We start from the raw sequence: 20,125 nt of genomic DNA, 5'->3' as shown, positions 1-20,125 counted from the left end.
TCCAAGCGGTATCGTTCTGTCGTGGTACATGGCTCTTGAGAAGAGACACGCGCCTATAATAAACTAGCAACTGTTTGCCCTTTAGGACGGCGGCACAACGGAGAACCCTCACCAGTGGAAGAAGATTGGAGTCGTCAAGGCGTTGACGCTTCCTATGGCTTGCATTCTGACTCAGTTATCACCCGGCAATAAGTGCCACTTCTTGGTACGCGCTACTGATGTTAATGGACGACAGGGTGAGTGCAGTGAGGCCTGCACTATTACTCTCAAATAAATCATTTTGGCAATAAGAGAAACTGTCTTGTACAGCTCTTTATCGGCACTAATAGTACTTACGTATAAGAAACTTAGTGTGGGGTCTTCAAGTTAGACTTATACCCCAAGAATGCAACGGCAATCAGTGATAGACAATCTGTACAGCACTGAACTTGTAGTATTTGTGAATCGAAATTTAATATATGTCTTCTTCGCCGTGGTTATACGCCGCTGAAGCCAGACGTATTTACATCTTTTTACTTTTGAAGGAAAGAATGGCGATCTCAGATGCGTGAAATTTGTTTTATTACGTCAAGGATATGAATTAATCGATTTTTTACAGTATTGATAGTTAGTGATTTGTAGATTTTGTTTGCTTTTAGAAATGGGAGATTTTAAGAATGTGTTGCCGACGTTTTTTTTTTTTTTTGTCGTCGTATAATGACTGGCAGAACGAAGTATTGATCAACCCTTTTGATGTGTTATCTTCAACAATGGGGGATCATCATAGGATTGTGTGGGTGTTGGGATTTTAACCTCGATCGATTAAAACCCTAGGCTGAATGTGAAATCGCGATGTCAACCTGTTTCCCAGTCCTCTCCAGCATGAATCTTGAGGGAAAACAGATAGAACCCTGGAGAAGAGGCCCTCTCCCCTTCCTTTTTTTTTTCTTTTTTTTTTTTTTTTTTTTTCAAGTCATAGAAAGCTCCCCCGAACTTCGTTTGACTTGAGTGAAATCTTTCAGTTCTACCATTCGTGAACATCTAACTTGCAATACTTTCTTTTTTTGTCTACTTTTTTTTTTGCTGGACAATACGTTGAAGGGAGGAGATCAGATTCGCGGAGGATTTAGCAGCCAAAATATTCCGACGCCCCTCAAAACAATTCAGAAAGCATTACTCTTATTTTGCCTTTCTCTAACGACTGTGGTAACTAAGTCTGTAAAGAAACATATTGGCCTCTTTTAGGGATAGTTTTAACAGTCCTTCAGGAGATGTGTCGATGGCAACAACTGGCGTCGCACTTGTTACATATTCGTGGGCTATTAAATTACTATGATATAAAGACATGCTTAAAAGTTCAGGGAAGTTGCTAAGGCTTTATTTTACAAACACTTTTACTATGATTCTTATTTTCAAGAAAGTAAAAGCCTTTTTCACTAACACGGCTATAAAACCAGACCATTTGTAAATAACAGTTTTTGAAACGTGGTTGGCCTGTGACTTCAAGGTTTGCTTTTGATCGCTTCACTTTGTTTTGGTCTCTTGGTGTCTTGAAACAGGATTAGACATGATCGTCTGTTTATAATGTGTGACATCTGTTCGTGGGGTGCTAATGGAACATCACCATTGGAAGGAAAGGTTTCACATTTCATTTCAAGTTGAAGAAAGCGATTTCATGTCGATATTTAAAACCTAGTGCAAGACTAAATTATGTGTCAAATTATTATTATGCTAATAATATATCAATGGATTTCAATCACCTTCGCAGCTGTTTTTGGTTGTAACGCCACGCAGAACCGGGCGTTACATGAGAACTTGAGTTGCCATTGCAAATTCTATGAAGGCTACATTAGTTAGTGCCCAGATCTCTTCGTCAAGTTCCTTGCATCCCTGAAGGTGACGTATGGTGACTTTTTTTGTGGAGTTTTGTTCAGTTATGCCTTACTTTCATCTCAGAGAAATTTAGGTCAGGGTAAGAAACCCAAGGACCCCAGTCCGGACCATACTTTCCATTGAGATTAACTTCGCCACATTGGTTTGCCCACCATGCACCATTAGGAAAACACTTGCCAGGGTGGTTGTCATTATCTTGGTCTGGTGTGCCGAATTTCATCCCTCGGATGTTCAATTTAGGATCTGTATTTCCATAAAACCCATTTCCGATGTTTCCTTCGTACGAAGTCATGTCGCATCGATACTTTTCTGTTTCGTTAGCTACCCGAAACCCACCATATTTGGCATATCCCTTTTGGCCGTTGGTTCGGTGCAGCTCTATTCGAAGAATGCTGTCAGAAGAGGCTATTCGGTGCAAGTTGTCGTTTCCAAACCAGAATTCTTTGGACAAGTCACCAAAGCCTACTCGATACTCTACCCACGTTCGTCTAAAGCTTTGCTCGTATGGACGGGAACGTCTCTGAACCACAGTCCACCTACCTCCATCTGTGGTTTGGTCACAGTACACATTTATGACCCCTTGACCATCTGGGTTGATTTTATAAATGCCATTCTGATTCGCTCCAAGGGTTTTCAGCTGCTGGCAGCTTCTCACTGTACATAAAAAAAGAAACATAGTATGACACTTGTTGCTTAAAGGAAATTATCGCAAAGTTAGGTGTTCTCTTCTATTTAGTCACGAGTTACCCACCTCCGCTATGTTTTTCGCAATACACTCCTTTATAATCCTGTCGACATTCACACGTGAACATCCGGGGATTCCAACACTCGTCAACACATGTTCCACCATTTTGACATGAAGCCGAGGCGCAACCAGGTCCATTTCCTCCCTGAGAGAAAATGTGTCAGTAACATGTGAAATTGTGTCAATAACAAAATTCTCGAGTATGAGTGGTTCTTTTATCAATAAAACAGCTCTTATTTGCGGCTTGATTGGCTGTTTCATGTCCAAATTGTTTGATTTCACCTGTTCAATCATAAGCACTTAGCAAATGTTAGCCAGTCAAAATGGAAGAAATTTCTGAGGTGCTTTGAGCATTGGATATTTCTAACAATATTTAGACTTACGACTTGAACTTTTGCTATACGAATCAATTCATGTGCGCATGTGTAAATGAAAGTTTTCATTCCTGCTCGTGATTTCAAATCATTCGTCCGATTGCTGCATGAATTGTACTACCACCCACTGAGTCCTACTACATTTCAACTTACTGTGTTTTCGGGCTAGAAATGAAGGTCTTACAAACGCTGCTCTGTGTAAATGTTCAGTTTTAGGCAGCCATACCGTTCTCTGAGATAAAGGCATTTATTTGACCTCTCGATATGATTTTGACACCACCTTGCTCAGAAGATGGAATTTGAAAAACCGAAGACCTCAAAGGTTCTTGCGCTTGGCAGGTTGAGCAGTGATGATTAAGTTTCTAACTGATCTGTAAATTTCTATGACTCACCATCTGTGTCGTTGGCTCGTAGTAAGTGACGCCTTTTCTTAAAACAAAGTCATTTGGGGCTGTCGATTTTGATTGGTCACTTAATTCACATGTTTTCCCTGAGTTTGCATACTTAAACGATCGACAGCGTGCATCCCGTAGGCATTCCCACGTACAGTCTATCGGGCACGTGACAGTGTACGTAGCAATCACGTGATTAACCAGAGTGTAGCCTGGAACAGATGCAAACATATCGTCATATATGAGAGTTTTCTTCAAGATGTATCTTACACGAAATAAAAAGAGAGAAATCAAGAGGATATTGACGACTTGATGAAAATCGTAAAAATTTATAAGATACTAGGAACACTTTGATTGTCGAAAGCCTATCGTTCATTGTACTAGTAAACTCAGGGCTCCATTTTTAAAAAATAGAAAGGGCACTTTCTATCATTTTTCAGGCGTTGGTGCACTTAGAACGTTGGTAATCATGCACCTTCGGGTCGTGATTTACAACTTTTCCCTGTGTTCTCCTAACATCCCGTGTGAGTTTTTGCGTCTGAAAACAGACAGGAAGTGAAAATATTGCTTAGATGTTAACATATTTTTACATGGAATCGTTTTTGACATGTTTTGAAAATTACTCAGTCTCGGTTTTCTTAAATTTCCGGCCAGTTCTATCTTAGGCTGTTCGCAACTCTTCGATACACATCAAGCGAATACACAAGGCTTCAAAGTTGTTGGTTCTTAATTCTGTAAACCCCTATAATTAAGATTCCCACTCATCAGACGATTTTATGTTCTGATCACAGCGAATTCGATCACCGGTCTTCCTTTTCATCCTCATCGTCCTTGTTGGCCATGGTTTACTTAAGTTTGATCGTGTCTGAAACACGTTAACTTGAAGTAGTTCCATTTGAAGGTGAATAAAATTCCATCCTTACCATTAACTTTATTCCATTACAGCTACAAGCAAAGCGATGTCAGAGAGGAATGCACGACACGAAAAGCCGAATTTGACAGCTTGAAACGAGCTCACGTTAAGAGAAAGATAACTGAATGCTTTTCTAGTTGAAGTGCTTCGACTCGCGACTCGGTATTAAAGTGTTTTTCGCTAAAATACGAAAATTTGTTTGTGTTGTAACTGATGAATTAAAGTCAGCGCATCACGATTACATTACCTTCAACCCCACTATTCAGTTAAATAACCTCAACAAATCTTCTCGGTTCACATTGGTTCTGCGTCAAGTTTTCTACATTTGTGTAGTCTAAGATCTATTTTTGCCATTATTTTCAGTGCGCAAATTAAGTGTTTAAGTCAAGCTTTACCTCTTTCAGGATGTTCATATCTTCTTAAACAAGGTAACCGACCAGCAGGGTTCGACGTTCCTGTTAGACTTTGAGCTGAGGGAGTTGCAAACTTCCAGCACAAGAGAAACTGAGAATGGAAGAGTAAAGTGAGTCGCTGCATTGTTTTCAAGTTACTTCCACTCGGCTTTTGCATTAGTTCACGATCAAGATAAAGTCGTGATAAGGAAGCTTTGACCTCAATTAGTCGCTGGTGCGTCAACTTGAAAATGAATAATGTTCGAGTAAAAATAACTCTCATCCACAGTTTTTTTATGTGCTGGGTTTTAGAAACTTAGCAGGAGACTGGTGAATAACATTTATTATTAAAAGCTCGATCAACTTCAAAATCTGAAACACTTAGTAAGGATTCTCTTCTATTTCTATTGAAGAAAGATTAGACGGTTTAAGGGGGGAAAGTAAGTGTGCAAGGTTTTCTTAAGGCCTATTTACACGGTACGACTTTGTCGCATGCGACAAGCTTACGACAGGCCTACGACATGACTTAGGACAATTTACACGCGCACGACATTTTCACCTACGACATGCCAAAATCGCGTGCAATTCCACTCGTTTTGGCCGCGGTCATTGTTTCAATAATTTGCAAGAGAAGGAAAAGAACCTCTTCCTCGCTCCACAGTGATATAATATTCTCTGTTTCCTCATCTGAGAATGTATTTTTCGCTTTGGAAGCAGTCTTCGACTTTCCGGAGGCGACTTCCTCTGCCATTTTGACGCAAGAAAATTTCACCTTCCTCCCCTACTCAGTAGAAATTTGTCACAAAATACGTCATTTTCCATCAATTTCGGCTACGATTGTCGCAGCGTTTTAAAACATGTTTTAAAATCCTACGACATTTTTCGTGACGTGCACGACAGTCGTAAGCGAGTGGTAGGTTTGATTTACACGATACAATTCGTGTCGTAGGCCTGTCGTAAGCTTGTCGCATGCGACAAAGTCGTACCGTGTAAATAGGCCTTTAGGAAGACATTGATAACATTTCACGACATTCGTTCACTGACTGAACCAGTTCGTGTGCTAATTATAGCATTCTTTTTTCTCAATTGCCATTAATTAATTAACTTAACAGTTTTCTGGGTTTTGTGGTGCTCTAGAATCTAAAACTAAATAATAGAAGTCTTGAATTTGAAATTAGATAAAGATAGAATTTAGTTAAAACTAGATAAAATTAGATAAAAACCGATTGCATCCATATAGACAAAACATGAAGGTTTTACATGAAGGTTTAATCCGATCTATATTGTGGGTTCAGTTCGCAGCTATGTTGACCCTTGAACTCCCAAGATCTGATTGTTAATTCTCCCCTCTAGCTGCTTCACATTTCCTTGTAAATAAGTCACAAGAATTTGGTGTAAGATCAAGACTATTAACTTCCACATGATAAGTTTGAGTATTCTCATTACATGTTGGCGGGTAATGTATGGATGTTATAGGGAGAAGTTACATGTTAGTCACTTAACACTTAAGCGATCGTTCAAAACGCAAGCATAGCGTACAAATTTTCAAAAGAAAAACTACATATGAATGAAATTCTGCTTTCATTAAAATTTAAAGAAATAACGTGAGTCAGCTCTCCTCTACATAAATGATTAAGTATTTACCAGGCGAGATATACGTATAAATTTGAAGTCCTGATGCGAAAAGGCACTGACCCGCAATGTAAGAATTGTAGAGACTGTATGGGGTATCTATTTCTAACCTTTATCTATAAATGCGCGAAGGCCCTAAAGAGCGCACGTAACATGAATTCAAGTCGGAACAATACTGACCCGCAACGTACGCATTGCATAGTCTGTAAGGGGTATATTCTCTTTATACATAAATACGTAAAAGGCGCTAAAGGACGCTAAACCTCAATTTGAATCCTTATGAAATAAATGCTGATTACTTCCAAACTGCACGCAAACTCCAAATCATGAGCTTGATGATTCGACCTGTTCCTTCAGGAATAACGTTAACATCCTACCGATCGACTAAACATCGCTTAAAACGCAACTTTAGCATAAAAAAAACTTTCAGAAGGAAATTTTTTCTGAGGAAGACATTGATAACATTTCACGACATTGGTTCACTGACTGAACTTGTTCGTGCGCTAATTATAGCCTTCTTTTCTTTTCAATTGCCATGGAATTAATTAACTTAACAGTTTTCTGGGTTTTGTGGTGCTTTTATCCTGCAAATAATTACCCTTGGGTTCAGTAGTCTAGAATTTAAAACTAAATAATAGAAGTCTAGAATTTGAAACTATAAAGATAGAATTTAATTAAAACTAGATAAAATTAGATAAAAACAGATTGATCATGTTAGAAAAAAGAAACAAAACATGAAGGTTTTATTTGATCTTTATTGTGGGTTCAGCCGCAGCTATGTTGACCCTTGAACTCCCAAGATCTGATTGTTAATCCTCCCCTCTAGCTGCTACACATTTCCTAGTAAATAAGTCACGAGAATTCGATGTAAGATCAGGACTATTAACTTCCACATGATAAGTTTGAGTATTCTCATTACATGTTGGCGGGTAATGTATGGATGTTATAGGGAGAAGTTACATGTTAGTCACTTATGAGAGTTAAAGGGTTAAGCATTTTGAGGTAATCCGCGCGTTATGTAACCTCTTATTAATCTCTGAAGAGTTTAAGTCCTGACCTTACTTTGTCTACTTTCAGGAATAACACTTAAGCGATTGTTCAAAACGCAAGCATAGCGTACAAATTTTCAAAAGAAAAACTACATATAACTAAAATTCTGCCTTTATTAAAATTTAAAGAAATAACGTGAGTCAGCTCTCCTCTACATAAATTATTAAGTACTTACCAGGCGAGATAGACGTATAAATTTGAAGTCCTGATGCGAAAAGGTACTGACCCGCAATGTAGGAATTGTAGAGACTGTATGGGGTATTTATTTTTAACCTTTATCTATAAATGCGCGAAGGCGCTACTTTAAATAAACATCAAAGCAAGCAGACGGGGGACCAAAACATGAAGGTCCTTGGGAAACTGTTCGTTATTGCACGTCCAGTTCCCAGCTATATTAAGCATACTGAGGTTAAAAGTTAGTTTATTAGGCAATCTCTTTGATTCACCTGCTACGTAACCTCTCAGCAATAAAAAGTTTACATCCTGAGCTTGGTGCTTCTTCCTGCTTGGGTTCAGGAATAACGTTATTACGATCGGGTAAATATCGGAATAATACTGACCCGCAACGTACAAATTGTATAGTCTGTAAGGGGTATATTCTCTTTATACATAAATACGCCAACGCGCTCAAGGACGATAAACCTAAATTTGAATCCTTGTGAAATAAATACTGATTGCTTCCAAACTGCACGCAAACTCCAAATTATGAGCTTGATGATTCGTCCTGTTCCTTCAGGAATAACATTAACATCCTACCGATCGACTAAACATCGCTTAAAACGCAATCTTAGCATAAATAAAACTTTTAGAAGGAAAAACTTACAAATAGATACAAATTGTGCTTTTATATTAAAGTTTGAAGAAATAAGATGAGACAGCTCTCTACATAAATTATTTAGTATATACCGGGTGAGACATATTTACAAATGCCTCATCCTAACACGGAAGAAAACAATACCTATTTTGACTTTTGAACTCCATAATAAATTATTTACAGCGAGATGGACAAACACCTTTGGAGTTAACACTGGGGAAGAGAAAAGACAAATCAAAGCGCCATAGGAGATTGATGGAAAAAGTTATATCTCGTGTAGTTAGCCTTTTTTTAACTTATTTTTTCAGTCACTATTTAACTGAATCGGACGAACATGTAGAAACTAAGGTTTAAAACAGCGCAATCTTCTTGTCAATTATCATTAAATCATGATCTAAGGAGGACTCCCTTCCAATCTCAATTCATTTCATCTAAACCGCCCCATCTAAACGTTAATTAGTTTCTGTTAAAACCATTGATTTAGTTTGTTGTTTTAATATAGTAAAATTTTGATGTTTCATTATTTTCATGTTTGCCACTCAAGTTCGTGTAAATTGAACACTTCTTAAGCTCAAAATTTTCAGTAAAATTTCATCAGACGATATTTGATGCCAAACAAGAGATTATAAAGTTTCTATTCTCTTGTTGATGCCTATTTCTTGTTCTTTTGGGTTCAGTGTGGAGAAAATTCAATGGAGAGGATGTGCTGATAGGGAATCAGTTTTATTCTTCGGCAAATCTCCGGCTTTTTGTAGTGACTAATTATGTAATCAGCTGGTCGAGTGACATCACTTTCCCGCCAAAATCAGCGTTCCATGGCGAAATCGGGGAGGACTGCTCACCATAATACTGATAATGGCAGACATGAGGGAGACTGACGATTCAAACATATGATCAGTTTGTTTTCACGGATTTCCAGGATGAGTGCTTCCCCGTATTTCACCTCAAAAAGAAAGACAAACACGCTCGGCGGCTAGAGAAGCAGCTTTTTCAACGAACCAAAAGGAACCAAGAAGGCACATCAAAATCGAATACGAGAAGCGACATGAAGAAGACTCGTCTAGGGACGACAAGAAAACTGAAGATGTTGCTGCCAAAAAGCGTAAAAAAGACACATCCACAGCACAGACACAAGGCTCAACTTGGCAGCCTCTGAACTGGAGAGAGCAGCTTGCTAATATTCGTGAAATGAGAAAACACGCGATACCCCAGTTGATTCACAAGGATGCGAGAAGACAGCTGATGAGAGCCAGTCACCAGAGGTGAGAGGAGATGAAATTGGCGATCCAGTGGGGTGGGGTAAGGGAAAAGCCAACACAGTGGTCTCCTCTGAGCCATCTAAGCTTACTTATGAGAGGTAGAAACGTTTGGGGTAAAATTTCTGCACAGCCCCATACTGTTGTAGAACAAATCTGTTTTCCCAATGGCAATGTATTGTTTTTGTCATTGTTTTCTCTACTTAAGAACTGAATGCATAATGTAGAATGGGGCTGTGCAGAAATTTTACCACTTTTTGTTTGGTCAGTGTCAACACATTCATTTACCCCCAGCAATTGATTGCATCCCACTTTTCATTTGAGTTATAAGATAAATTATGACAAATAGTTCAACAGCTATATGTTTAACCCTTTACACCCCAACATTATCGTATGCATAGTCTCCATACTGTTCTCCTCACATATCCTAAGGTAATGACAAGGAGAATTTGTGTAACAATCAAGAGCTTCTTTGCTTGGTGATCATTTCCTTTTTTCTCATGACCTTGATGTGTGATTCAAGGGTTATAGAGAAATGAGAAATTAGATGTTAGTCACTCTTAGGTGTCAAAGGGTTAAGGTGGGTGAGGATCAGTTTGCAGAGTATGGAGTGCATGCACAAGTTCCCTTTTAATAGTCAATTGCATGCTAAAATCACTGCATTGCATCAAGATCTGCCTTACTCTGCAGCCTGGGATGAGGTTTAGGTCTCCTCATAAGAACCTGGACAACTGGGCCAGTCTATTTTCAGAGATCTTGCCTTACTGATGTTTATTTATCAAATTTTTTGCGATGATTTTGGTTTCTTTTTTTCTTACTTGCAACAATAGAGATCTTCATGTATGAGCTACTGGGATAAAAGTTGTAAGGATACACTCTCCTCCTGGCAACCATTCTTAAATTTCCCATTTAACCCTTTAAACCCAAAGGATGAGTAACATCTAATTTCTCCCTACAATATCACTCCTGAATCGTACATTAAGGTAATGAGAATTAAGGAAATGGTCATCTGGAAAGAACCCTTTTTATTGGCAAACAAATTCTCCTTGTCAGCACCTTAGGAAATGTATAAAGAACAGTGTGGAGCATATGCATACTGATGTTAGGGTGTAAAGGGTTAAAGAGTAGCCAGTCAGAAATCTTACCTTGCATATAAGAAATTTCCCTTCTAATCAGAAAACAAAGTCTGCTGATAAGGCTTGCCATGTCATCAGGCTCAACTGAAGAGTTTGTTCAGAAGAAAGAAGGGGCTTACAAATATTAGTATAATTCTACCATCATCCTATCACAAATAATGAAAACTAATTGACTATGCTACATACCATCTGGAATTTACGAGGAGAATTTGTTTGATAATCAGGAGCTTCTAGAATTGGACATCATTTCCTTTATTCACAATTTTAAGTATTTGATGCAAGGATGAAACTGTTAGGAGAAATTAGAAGCCAATCACTCTTAGGGGAAAGAGGGTTAAGACAGTCCAGTATCAATGGTTCATCTCTCCTCACAATTTCAGATGGTCCGGTATCAAGTACTTATCTCCCTCATGCTGTCAAGTCAAAGAAAAGACCAAGTTACTTTTGCTGCGATGGGAAAGTTAAAGGCTTATGGGTTAACAATAGAGAACATTCTCACAACATCAACAAGAAAAAATTGCTGAACTTATCTACCCTGTTGGCTTCTGGAAGGTGAGTAAATTTTTATGTTAGTTAGGAACTTGATTTTGACAGAATTTACTCACTAGAAAAGTAACTTGCAGAATAGTCTGAAGGCCTTCTCTCCCCTTATTAAATAAAAGTTGTGAACATCTTTTAAAAACTTACTAGTGGGGCTCTTTAGAAAAGCTACTGATAATAATTTTTTTCATCATCAGTCATGTTAAACAGGGTTCAGGGGGGTCTTATATTAGCATGTTACTGAAACAAGGGGGTTATACCAAGTTGTTTTATTATTTTCACTTGTCACTTTTTCACCTACAAAGAGGGGTAGATTGGTTGATATATATCCTCCATAGAACCCTCTGAGTTCCCTCCCTCCCTCTCCCCCCCCTTTATCATATAAACCACTAGCAGAAGTTTAGAAGTAGAAAAAGAAGCAACAAAAATGGCTCAAAATCTATGACACTGAGCTTCCTTTTTAACTTGTAACCCTTTAACTTCCAGAGGTTATCAATATGAAACTTATGCTAATAATGGGTAATTTAGTGTTAACAACTGAGTTGAAAACATAAATTGGCTAGCATAAAGGGTAAAAAAGCTGATGTTTCAAGCATTAGCCCTTCATCAGAGCAATTGGAGGAACTGTGGGTTGTGTGTGGGTTTATATGCAGAAAGTGGAACTACACTATTGTTTCGTCACCATATTCTCACCAATAGCGTAGGTCCTCTTTCTGCAAACTTCCAAGTGTGGGCCCAAAAGTGGTGCATTTTACCATGAACATGGCTTGGGGACAAGTGACTGGAATTGGAGTTGATACTTGTGTTCATAGAATTTCTAACAGACCAAGATGGGTCAAAAAACGTACTTAACTACCAGAGGAAACTAGAATTGCTGTAGAAGGCTGGTGAAAAGTGATTTTGAATGATACCAAGTTAGACAAATTCTCTTCACCAGGTATTTTGCTCCTTCCTTGCCAAAGCCTTTTCACTTACTGACACATTTTAAAGACCCAGCTATTGTGCAAGTTCCAAACAATTTTTACAAGTATTCTATAATGAACAGGCTTTTGTTCCTTCCTGACTTTCAAGGAGCAGAATGCAAAAAGGAAAACTTTAAGGACTTTCAGACCTAGGTTCAAGATTCTCTAGATGCATAGCAAACCTTGACTATCATATGCTGTTTAGGCATAACCCACAGTTAAATAATTAGAGTGTATGGTTTCAGAGACTAAATTAGTGAATTCGTTTTCTGTTTTGCGGAGAGGCGAGTGGGATGAACTGAATGTATTATTGGTTGGATTTGGTCAACAGACATGTGTTCCTGTAAGTCCAATGTGCAAGTTCTGTCTTAACCCCAAGATCTGTCATGAAGGTCGAAGAAGGAGCAGAGGAAAAGCTGAGGAGGAAACTAAGAAGAAACTTTCACCCAGAAAGGATGGAAAGGACACTAATTCTTAAGAGAAAATCAAGTTTTACTTTAACTTAGGCTGTCCTTGTCTTTAGCCTTGGGCCACGTTGTGCAAAGCTGGGTTAAGGTAGCTTCATGGTTAGTGTGAAATCTGATGTCAGATCTTAACTCCCAAAAGTGATTCATATAACTTTTCCTAACAATATCCGTGCACTATCCAGCAAACAGGTAATGAGAAGGTAGAATAAAGAAAATGATCCAAAAAAGGCTTTTTAACAAAGCAGTAGGGAAACCTGGATTAAAATTTAACCCTGGGTTAGCATTAATCAGCCTTCCAACCACTGAGCCCAGGTTAACATTGGTCCTCAAACCATGTCTCAAGACTGGTTCCAACTGTGTAAAATAAATGTACAGGTTCGTGATACAATGGATAAAAGGCGAGATGGAAGCAAAATCACAGACTGTGAGACCTAGGTAACAAGGTGCTTTTTTTGTGAAAGATATTTTATAAGTGGCACCCCTTCCTTAAAGGGAGAAATCTGCCGTTGAATTTGATTCAGAAATTAGTTTATACTTAAACGGTAGATGGTAATGAAGGCGCGCTCTGATTGGCTACTCAAACTCCTATTATCCTTTGCTATTCGCCTTGCAAAGCTATTCACAAGTATCTATAAGACCCCAACAGGGTCTACCGCCAGGTTCAGGGCAACATTCCCCTGTATCCCCAGCAAAAGAGACTAAAGAACCCCCTCCGAAACCTAATGTCTCCATAACGGTTGCTCCAAGCGGTATCGTTTTGTCGTGGTATATGGCTCTTGATGAGAGACACGCGCCTATAATGAACTATCAACTTTTTGCGCTTCAGGACGGCGGCACAACGGAGAACCTTCACCAGTGGAAGAAGATTGGAGTCGTCAAGACGTTGACGCTTCCTATGGCTTGCACTCTGACTCAGTTATCACCCGGAAACCACTTCTTGGTACGTGCTACTGATGTTAATGGACGACAGGGTGAGTGCAGTGAGGCCTGCACTATTACTCTCAAATAAATCATTTTGGCAATAAGAGAAACTGTCTTGTACAGCTCTTTATCGGCACTATTGGTACTTACGTATAAGAAACTTAGTGTGGAGTCTTCAAGTTAGATTTATACCCCAAGAATACAACGGCAATCAATGATAGACAATCTGTACAGTACTGAACTTGGAGTATTTGTGAATTGAAATTTAATATATGTCTTCTTTGCCGTTGTTATACGCCGCTGAAGCCAAACGTATTTACATCTTTTGCTTTCGGAGGAAAGAATCGCGATCTCAGATGCGTGAAATTTGTTACGCCAAGGATATGAATTAATCGATTTTACTGATTTGTAGATTTTGTTTGCTTTTAGAAATGAGGTATTTTAAGAATGTGTTGCCGTCGTTTTTTTTTTTTTTTTTTTTGTCGTCGTATAATGACGGGTAGAACGAACTATTGATCAACCCTTTTGATGTGTTATTTTCAACAATAGGGGATCATCATAAGATGGTGTGGGTGTTGGGATTTTAAACTCGATCGCTTAAATCCTTAGGCTAAATGTAAAATCGCGATGTCAACCTGTTTCCCAGTCCTCTCCAGCATGAACCTTGAGGGAAAACAGATAGAACCCTGGAGAGGAGGCCCTCTCCCCTTCCTTTTTTTTTTCTTTTTTTTTTTTTTTTTTTTTTCAAGTCATAGAAAGCTCCCCCGAACTTCGTTTGACTTGAGTGAAATCTTTCAGTTCTACCATTCGTGAACATCTAACTTGCAATACTTTCTTTTTTTGTCTAATTTTTTTTTGCTCGACAATACGTTGAAGGGAGGAGATCAGATTCGCGGAGGATTTAGCAGCCAAAATATTCCGACGCCCCTCAAAAAAATTCAGAAAGCATTACTTTTATTTTGCCTTTCTCTAACGACTGTGGTAACTAAGTCTGTAAAAAAACATACTGGCCTCTTTTACGGATAGTTTTAACAGTCCTTCAGGAAATGTGCTTTTTGTATGTACATACTTCCAGCATCGATGGCAACAATTGGCGTCGCACTTGTTACATATTCGTGGGCTATTAAATTACTATGATATAAAGACATGCTTAGAAGTTCAGAGAAGTTGCGAAGGCTTTACTTTACCAACACTTTTTTATTATTTTTATTTCAAGAAAGTAAAAGCCTTTTTCACTAACACGGCTATAAAACCCGACCATTTGTAAATAACAGTTTTCGAAACATGTGGTTGGCCTGTGACTTCAAGGTTTGCTTTTGATCGCTTCACTTTGTTTTGGTCTCTTGGTGTCTTGAAACAGGATTAGACATGATGGTCTGTTTATAATGTGTGACATCTGTTCGTGGGGTGCTAATGGAACATCACCATTGGAAGGAAAGGTTTTACATTTCATTTCAAGTTGAAGAAAGCGATTTCATGTCGATATTTAAAACCTAGTGCTGGACTAAATTATGTGTCAATGTATGCTATGCTATTATGCTAATAATATATCAATGGATTTCAGTCACCTTCACAGCTGTTTTTGGTTGTAACGCTATGCAGCACCGGGCGTTACATGACAACTTGAGTTGTCATTGCAAATTCTATGAAGGCTGCATTAGTTAGTGCCCAGATCTCTTCGTCGAGTTCCTTGCATCCCTGAAGGTGACGTATGGTGACTATAGCAGTTTTGTTCAGTTATGCCTTACTTTCATCTCAGAGAGATTTAGGTTAGGGTGAGTATCCCAAGGACGCCAGTTTGGACCATCCCTTGAATTGAGATTAACCTCGCCACATTGGTTTGCCCACCATGCACCATCAGGAAAACACTTTCCAAGGAAGTTGTCATTATCTTGGTCTGGTGTGCCGAATTTCATCCCTCGGATATTCAATTTAGGATTTGTATTACCATAAAACCCATTTCCGATGTTTCCTTCGTACGAAGTCATGTCGCATCGATACTTTTCTGTTTCGTCAGCTACCCGAAACCCACCATATTTGGCATATCCCTTTTGGCCGTTGGTTCGGTGCAGATCTATTCGAAGAATGCTGTCAGAAGAGGCTATTCGGTGCAAGTTGTCGTTTCCAATCCAGAATTCTTTGGACAAGTCGCCAAAGCCTACTCGATACTCTACCCACGTTCGTCTAAAGCTTTGCTTGTATGGACGGGAACGTCTCTGAACCACAGTCCACCCACCTCCATCTGTGGTTTGGTCACAGTACACGTTTATGACCCCTTGACCATCTGGGTTGATTTTATAAATGCCATTCTGATTCGCTCCTAGGGTTTTCAGCTGCTGACAGCTTCTCACTGTACGGGGAACAAAGGAAACATAATATGAGACTTGTTGCTGAAAGAAAATTATCGCAAATTTAAGTGTTCTTCTCTTCTATTTAGTCACGAGTTACCCACCTCCGCTGTGCTCTTCGCAGTACACTCCTTTATAATCCTGTCGACATTCACACGTGAACATCCGGCGATTCCAACACGCGTCAACACATGTTCCACCATTTTGACATAAAGCCGAGGTGCAAACAGGTCTATTTCCTCCCTGGGTGAAAATGGGAAGAATAGTTAAACGCACTTTCATCCTTTTATGAGGCGAAACTTACCATGACAATACCTTCTTTGGTTGAAATATATTCTCGTTCTTAGAGCTAACGTTTCTCTTTCAAAATGAGTATAGAAGTTTGATATTTTCAAAGTTTTGTATATCGAGCAACGATTTTGTCTCTATTTGAGCAAATTATATTTGCCCAGGATTTCCTTCTAGAAAATAGGCATTTTATGACATCAATTGTGTCAATAACAAAATTCTCGAGAATGAGTGGTTCTTTCATCAGTAAAGCAGCTCTTATTTGCGGCTTGATTGGCTGTTCCATGTCCTAATTGTTTGATTTCACCTGTCCAATTGTAAGCACTTAGCAAAAGTTAGCCAGTCAAAATGGAAAAAAATATCTGAAGTGCATTAAGCATTCGATATTTCTAACAACGTTTAGACTTCCGACCTGAACATTTGCTATATGAATCAATTCATGTGCGCATGTTTAAATTAAAGTTTTCGTTCCTGCTCGTAATTTCAAATCATTCGCCCGATTGCTGCCTGAATTGTACTCCCGCCCACTGAGTTCCACCACATTTCAACTTACTGTGTTTCGGGCTATAAATGAAGGTCTTACAAACGCTGCTCTGTGTAAATGTTCAGTTTTAGGCAGCCATACCGTTCTCTGAGATAAAGGCATTTATTTGACCTCTCGATATGATTTTGACACCACCTTGCTCAGAAGATGGAATTTGAAAAACCGAAGACCTCAAAGGTTCCTGCGCTTGGTAGGTTTAGCACTGATGATTAAGTTTCTAACTGATCTGTAAATTTCTATGACTCACCATCTGTGTCGTTGGCTCGTAGTAAGTGATGCCTTTTCTTAAAACAAAGTCATTTGGGGCTGTCGCTTTTGATTGGTCACTTAATTCACATGTTTTCCCTGAGTTTGCATAATTAAACGATCGACAGCGTGCATCCCGTAGGCATTCCCACGTACAGTCTATCGGGCACGTGACAGTGGGCGTAGCAATCACGTGATTAACCAGAGTGTAGCCTAAAACAGATGCAAACATATCGTCATATAGGAGAGTTTTCTTCAAGATATATCTTACAGGAAACAAAAAGAGAGAAATCAAGAGGACATTGAGGACTTGATGAAAATCGTAAAAATTTATAAGATATTAGGAACACTTTGATTGATCGAAAGCCTATCGTTCATTGTACTAGTAAACTCAGGGCTCCATTTTTAAAAGCTAGAAGGCGCACTTTCTATCATTTTTTTAGGCGTCAGTGCACTTGGAACGTTGGTAATCATGCACCCTCGGGTCGTGATTTACAACTTTTCCTTGTGTTCTCAGTAACATCCCGTGTGAGTTTTGCGTCTGAAAACCGACAGGAAGTGAAAAGTATTGCTTAAATATTAACATATTTTTACATGGAATTATTTTTCTCATGTTTCGAAAATTACTCAGTCTCAGTTTCGTAAATTTCGGCCAGTTCTATCTTAGGCTGTTCGCAACTCTTCGATACACAACAAGGGAATACACAAGCTTTCAAAGTTGTTGGTTCTTAATTCTGGAAACCCCTATAATTAAGATTCCCACTCATCAGACGATTTTATACTCCGATCACAGCGAATTTGGTCGCCGGTCTTCCTATTCATCCTCATCGGCCATGGTTTACTCTAGTTTGATCGTGTCTGGAACACGTTAACTTGAAGTAGATCCGTTCGAAGGTGAATAAAATTCCATCATTACTAAAAGTGACCATACAAGTGAAAAGAGTTCATCTCTGAGATTTTCGAGCGAAGTTAACTTTATTCCATTACAGCTACAAGCGAAGCGATACCAGAGAGGAATGCACGACACGAAAAGCCGAATTTGACAGCTTGAAACTAACTCACGTTAAGAGAAAAATAACTGAATGCTTTGTTAGTTGAAGTGCTTCGACTCGCGACTCGGTATTTAGGTGTTTTTCGCTAAAATACGAAACTGAATTTCTTGTGTCGTAACTGATGAATTAAAGTCAGCGCATTACGATTACATTACCTTCAACCCCACTAATTAAATAGTCTCGACAAATCTTCTCGGTTCACATTGGATCTGCGTCAAGTTTTTTATTCTTTGTGTAGTCTAAGATTTATTTTTGCCATTATTTACGGTGCGCATATTACGTGTTTGAGTCAAGCTTTACCTTTTTCAGGATTTTCAGATCTTTTTAAACAAGACAACCGACCAGGGTTCGACGTTCCTGTTAGGCTTTGAGCTGAGGGAGTTGCAAACTTCCAGCACAGGAGAAACTGAGAATGGAAGAGTAAAGTGAGTCGCTGCATTGTTTTCAGGTTACTTCCACTCGGCTTTTGCATTAGTTCACGATCAAGATAAAGTCGTGATAAGGAAGCTTTGATCTCAATTAGTCGCTAGTGCGTCGACATGAAAATGAATAATTTTCGAGTGAAAATAATTCTTATCCACAGTTTGTTTATGTGTTAGGGTCTAGAAACTTAGCAGGAGACTGGCGAATAACATTAATTATTAAAAGCTCGATCAACTTCAAAATTTGACACACTTATTGAGGATTCTCTTCTATTTCTATTGAAGAAAGATTAAACGGTTTAAGGGGGGAAATAAGTGAGCATGGTTTTCTGAGGAAGACATTGATAACATTTCACGACATTGGTTCACTGACTGAACCAGTTCGTGCGCTAATTATAGCCTTCTTTTTCTTTTAAATTGCCATGGAATTAATTAATTTAACAGTTTTCTAGGTTTTTTGTTTCAGGAGTCTCACGAATAACATTCTTTATTAAAAGCTCGATCAATTTCAAAATTTGACATATTTATGAAGGATTCTCTTTCATTTCTATTGAAGAACGATTGAACAGTATAAGGAAGGAAAATAAGTGAGAATGGTTTTCTGAGGAAGACATTGATAACATTTCACGACATTGGTTCACTGACTGAACTTGTTCGTGCGCTAATTATAGCATTCTTTTCTTTTCAATTGCCATGGAATTAATTAACTTAACAGTTTTCCGGGTTTTGTGGAGCTTTTATCCTGCAAATAATTACCCTTGGGTTTAGTAGTCTAGAATTTAAAACCAGATAATAGTAGAATGTCTAGAATCTCTAGCTGCTACACATTTCCTTGTAAATAAGTCACGAGAATTTGGTGTAAAATCAAGACTAGTTAAAACTTCTACTCGATGAGTTTGAGTATTGTCATTACATGTTGGCTGGATAACGCGTGAATGTTACAGGGAGAAGTTACATGTTAGTCACTTAGGGGAGTTAATGGGTAAAGCATATTGATGTCATATGCACGTTATTTAACCTCTTATCATTCTCTGAAGAGTTTAAGTCCTGACCTTACTTTGTCTACTTTCAGGAATAACACTTTAGCAATCAGGTAAACATCGTTCAAAACGAAAGCTCAGCGTACAAATTTTCCAAAGAAAAACTTCATATAAATAAAATTCCGCTTTTAATAAAATTTCAAGAAATAGCGTGAGACAGCTCTCATCTACATGAATTATTAAGTACTTACCAGGCGAGATATACGAATAAATTTGAAGTCCTGATACGAAAAAGTACTGACCCGCAATGTAAGAATTGTAGAGACTGTATAGGGTATTTATTTAAAACCTTTAGACATAAATGTGCGAAGGCGCTAAAGAACGCACGTAACGTGAATTCAAGTCTACTTTAAATTAACATCAAAGCAAGCCAACAGGGGGCCAAAACATGAAGGTCCTTGGGAAACTTCGTTATTGCACGTCTTGTTGCCAGCTTTATTAAGCATACTGAGGTTAAAAGTTAATTTACCTAACTTTTTGGTAAACTAAAAGTAACCTCTTATCAATCTCTGAAGAGTTTAAGCCCTGACCTTACTTTGTCTACTTTCAGGAATAACACTTAAGCGATCAGGTAAACATCGTTCAAAACGCAAGCTTAGCGTACAAATTTTCAAAAGAAAAACTACATATAAATAAAATTCTGCTTTTATTAAAATTTAAAGAAATAACGTGAGTCAGCTCTCCTCTACATAAATTATTAAGTATTTGCCAGGCGAGAT

General features: G+C 38.5%; 3 protein-coding genes and 1 pseudogene across 3 annotated transcripts; 2 read left to right on the top strand and 2 right to left on the bottom strand.

The window, feature by feature from the left end:
• Positions 1-1,909: 1,909 nt before the first annotated feature.
• On the bottom strand, positions 1,910-4,225 carry LOC136283045 (fibrinogen-like protein A). The gene is made up of 4 exons (XM_066171206.1): positions 4,188-4,225; positions 3,384-3,648; positions 2,624-2,762; positions 1,910-2,526 (listed from the first exon to the last, which is right to left on the bottom strand). Exons 1-4 carry the CDS (start codon positions 4,223-4,225, stop codon positions 1,910-1,912), a joined length of 1,059 nt encoding a protein of 352 aa, XP_066027303.1.
• A 4,849-nt stretch (positions 4,226-9,074) lies between these two features.
• Positions 9,075-12,556, top strand: LOC136283044 (endonuclease III-like protein 1; annotated as a pseudogene).
• A 392-nt stretch (positions 12,557-12,948) lies between these two features.
• LOC136283043 (activating transcription factor 7-interacting protein 1-like) lies at positions 12,949-13,554 on the top strand. Its single transcript, XM_066171205.1, has 2 exons — positions 12,949-12,980; positions 13,161-13,554. The coding sequence occupies exons 1-2, from the start codon at positions 12,949-12,951 to the stop codon at positions 13,552-13,554; spliced, it is 426 nt and encodes a 141-aa protein (XP_066027302.1).
• A 1,645-nt stretch (positions 13,555-15,199) lies between these two features.
• On the bottom strand, positions 15,200-17,124 carry LOC136283042 (fibrinogen-like protein A). Its single transcript, XM_066171204.1, has 3 exons — positions 16,894-17,124; positions 15,919-16,057; positions 15,200-15,816 (listed from the first exon to the last, which is right to left on the bottom strand). Exons 1-3 carry the CDS (start codon positions 17,122-17,124, stop codon positions 15,200-15,202), a joined length of 987 nt encoding a protein of 328 aa, XP_066027301.1.
• Between the last annotated feature and the right edge of the window lie 3,001 nt (positions 17,125-20,125).

Source organism: Pocillopora verrucosa, chromosome 8, assembly GCF_036669915.1.
Source record: "Pocillopora verrucosa isolate sample1 chromosome 8, ASM3666991v2, whole genome shotgun sequence".
NCBI classification, from domain to species: domain Eukaryota; kingdom Metazoa; phylum Cnidaria; class Anthozoa; order Scleractinia; family Pocilloporidae; genus Pocillopora; species Pocillopora verrucosa.
The sequence above is the reverse complement of the archived record's forward strand: the minus strand, read 5'-3'. Positions and strand labels throughout refer to the sequence as shown.

What these genes read in the sequence shown, in the direction of transcription:
- LOC136283043 (XM_066171205.1), top strand. Translation starts at nt 12,949, where the DNA reads ATGGAAGCAAAATCACAGACTGTGAGACCTAG. An exon ending in TCACAGACTGTGAGACCTAG is followed by an intron (nt 12,981 to 13,160) that starts GTAACAAGGTGC and finishes CGCCTTGCAAAG; the next exon opens with CTATTCACAAGTATCTATAA.
- LOC136283042 (XM_066171204.1), bottom strand. Translation starts at nt 17,124, where the DNA reads ATGTTTGCATCTGTTTTAGGCTACACTCTGGTTAATCACGTGATTGCT. An exon ending in ACGAGCCAACGACACAGATG is followed by an intron (nt 16,058 to 16,893) that starts GTGAGTCATAGA and finishes ATTTTCACCCAG; the next exon opens with GGAGGAAATAGACCTGTTTG. An exon ending in CTGCGAAGAGCACAGCGGAG is followed by an intron (nt 15,817 to 15,918) that starts GTGGGTAACTCG and finishes TTCCCCGTACAG; the next exon opens with TGAGAAGCTGTCAGCAGCTG.
- LOC136283045 (XM_066171206.1), bottom strand. Translation starts at nt 4,225, where the DNA reads ATGGCCAACAAGGACGATGAGGATGAAAAGGAAGACCG. An exon ending in GAGGATGAAAAGGAAGACCG is followed by an intron (nt 3,649 to 4,187) that starts GTGATCGAATTC and finishes ATTTCGTGTAAG; the next exon opens with ATACATCTTGAAGAAAACTC. An exon ending in TTGCGAAAAACATAGCGGAG is followed by an intron (nt 2,527 to 2,623) that starts GTGGGTAACTCG and finishes TTTTATGTACAG; the next exon opens with TGAGAAGCTGCCAGCAGCTG.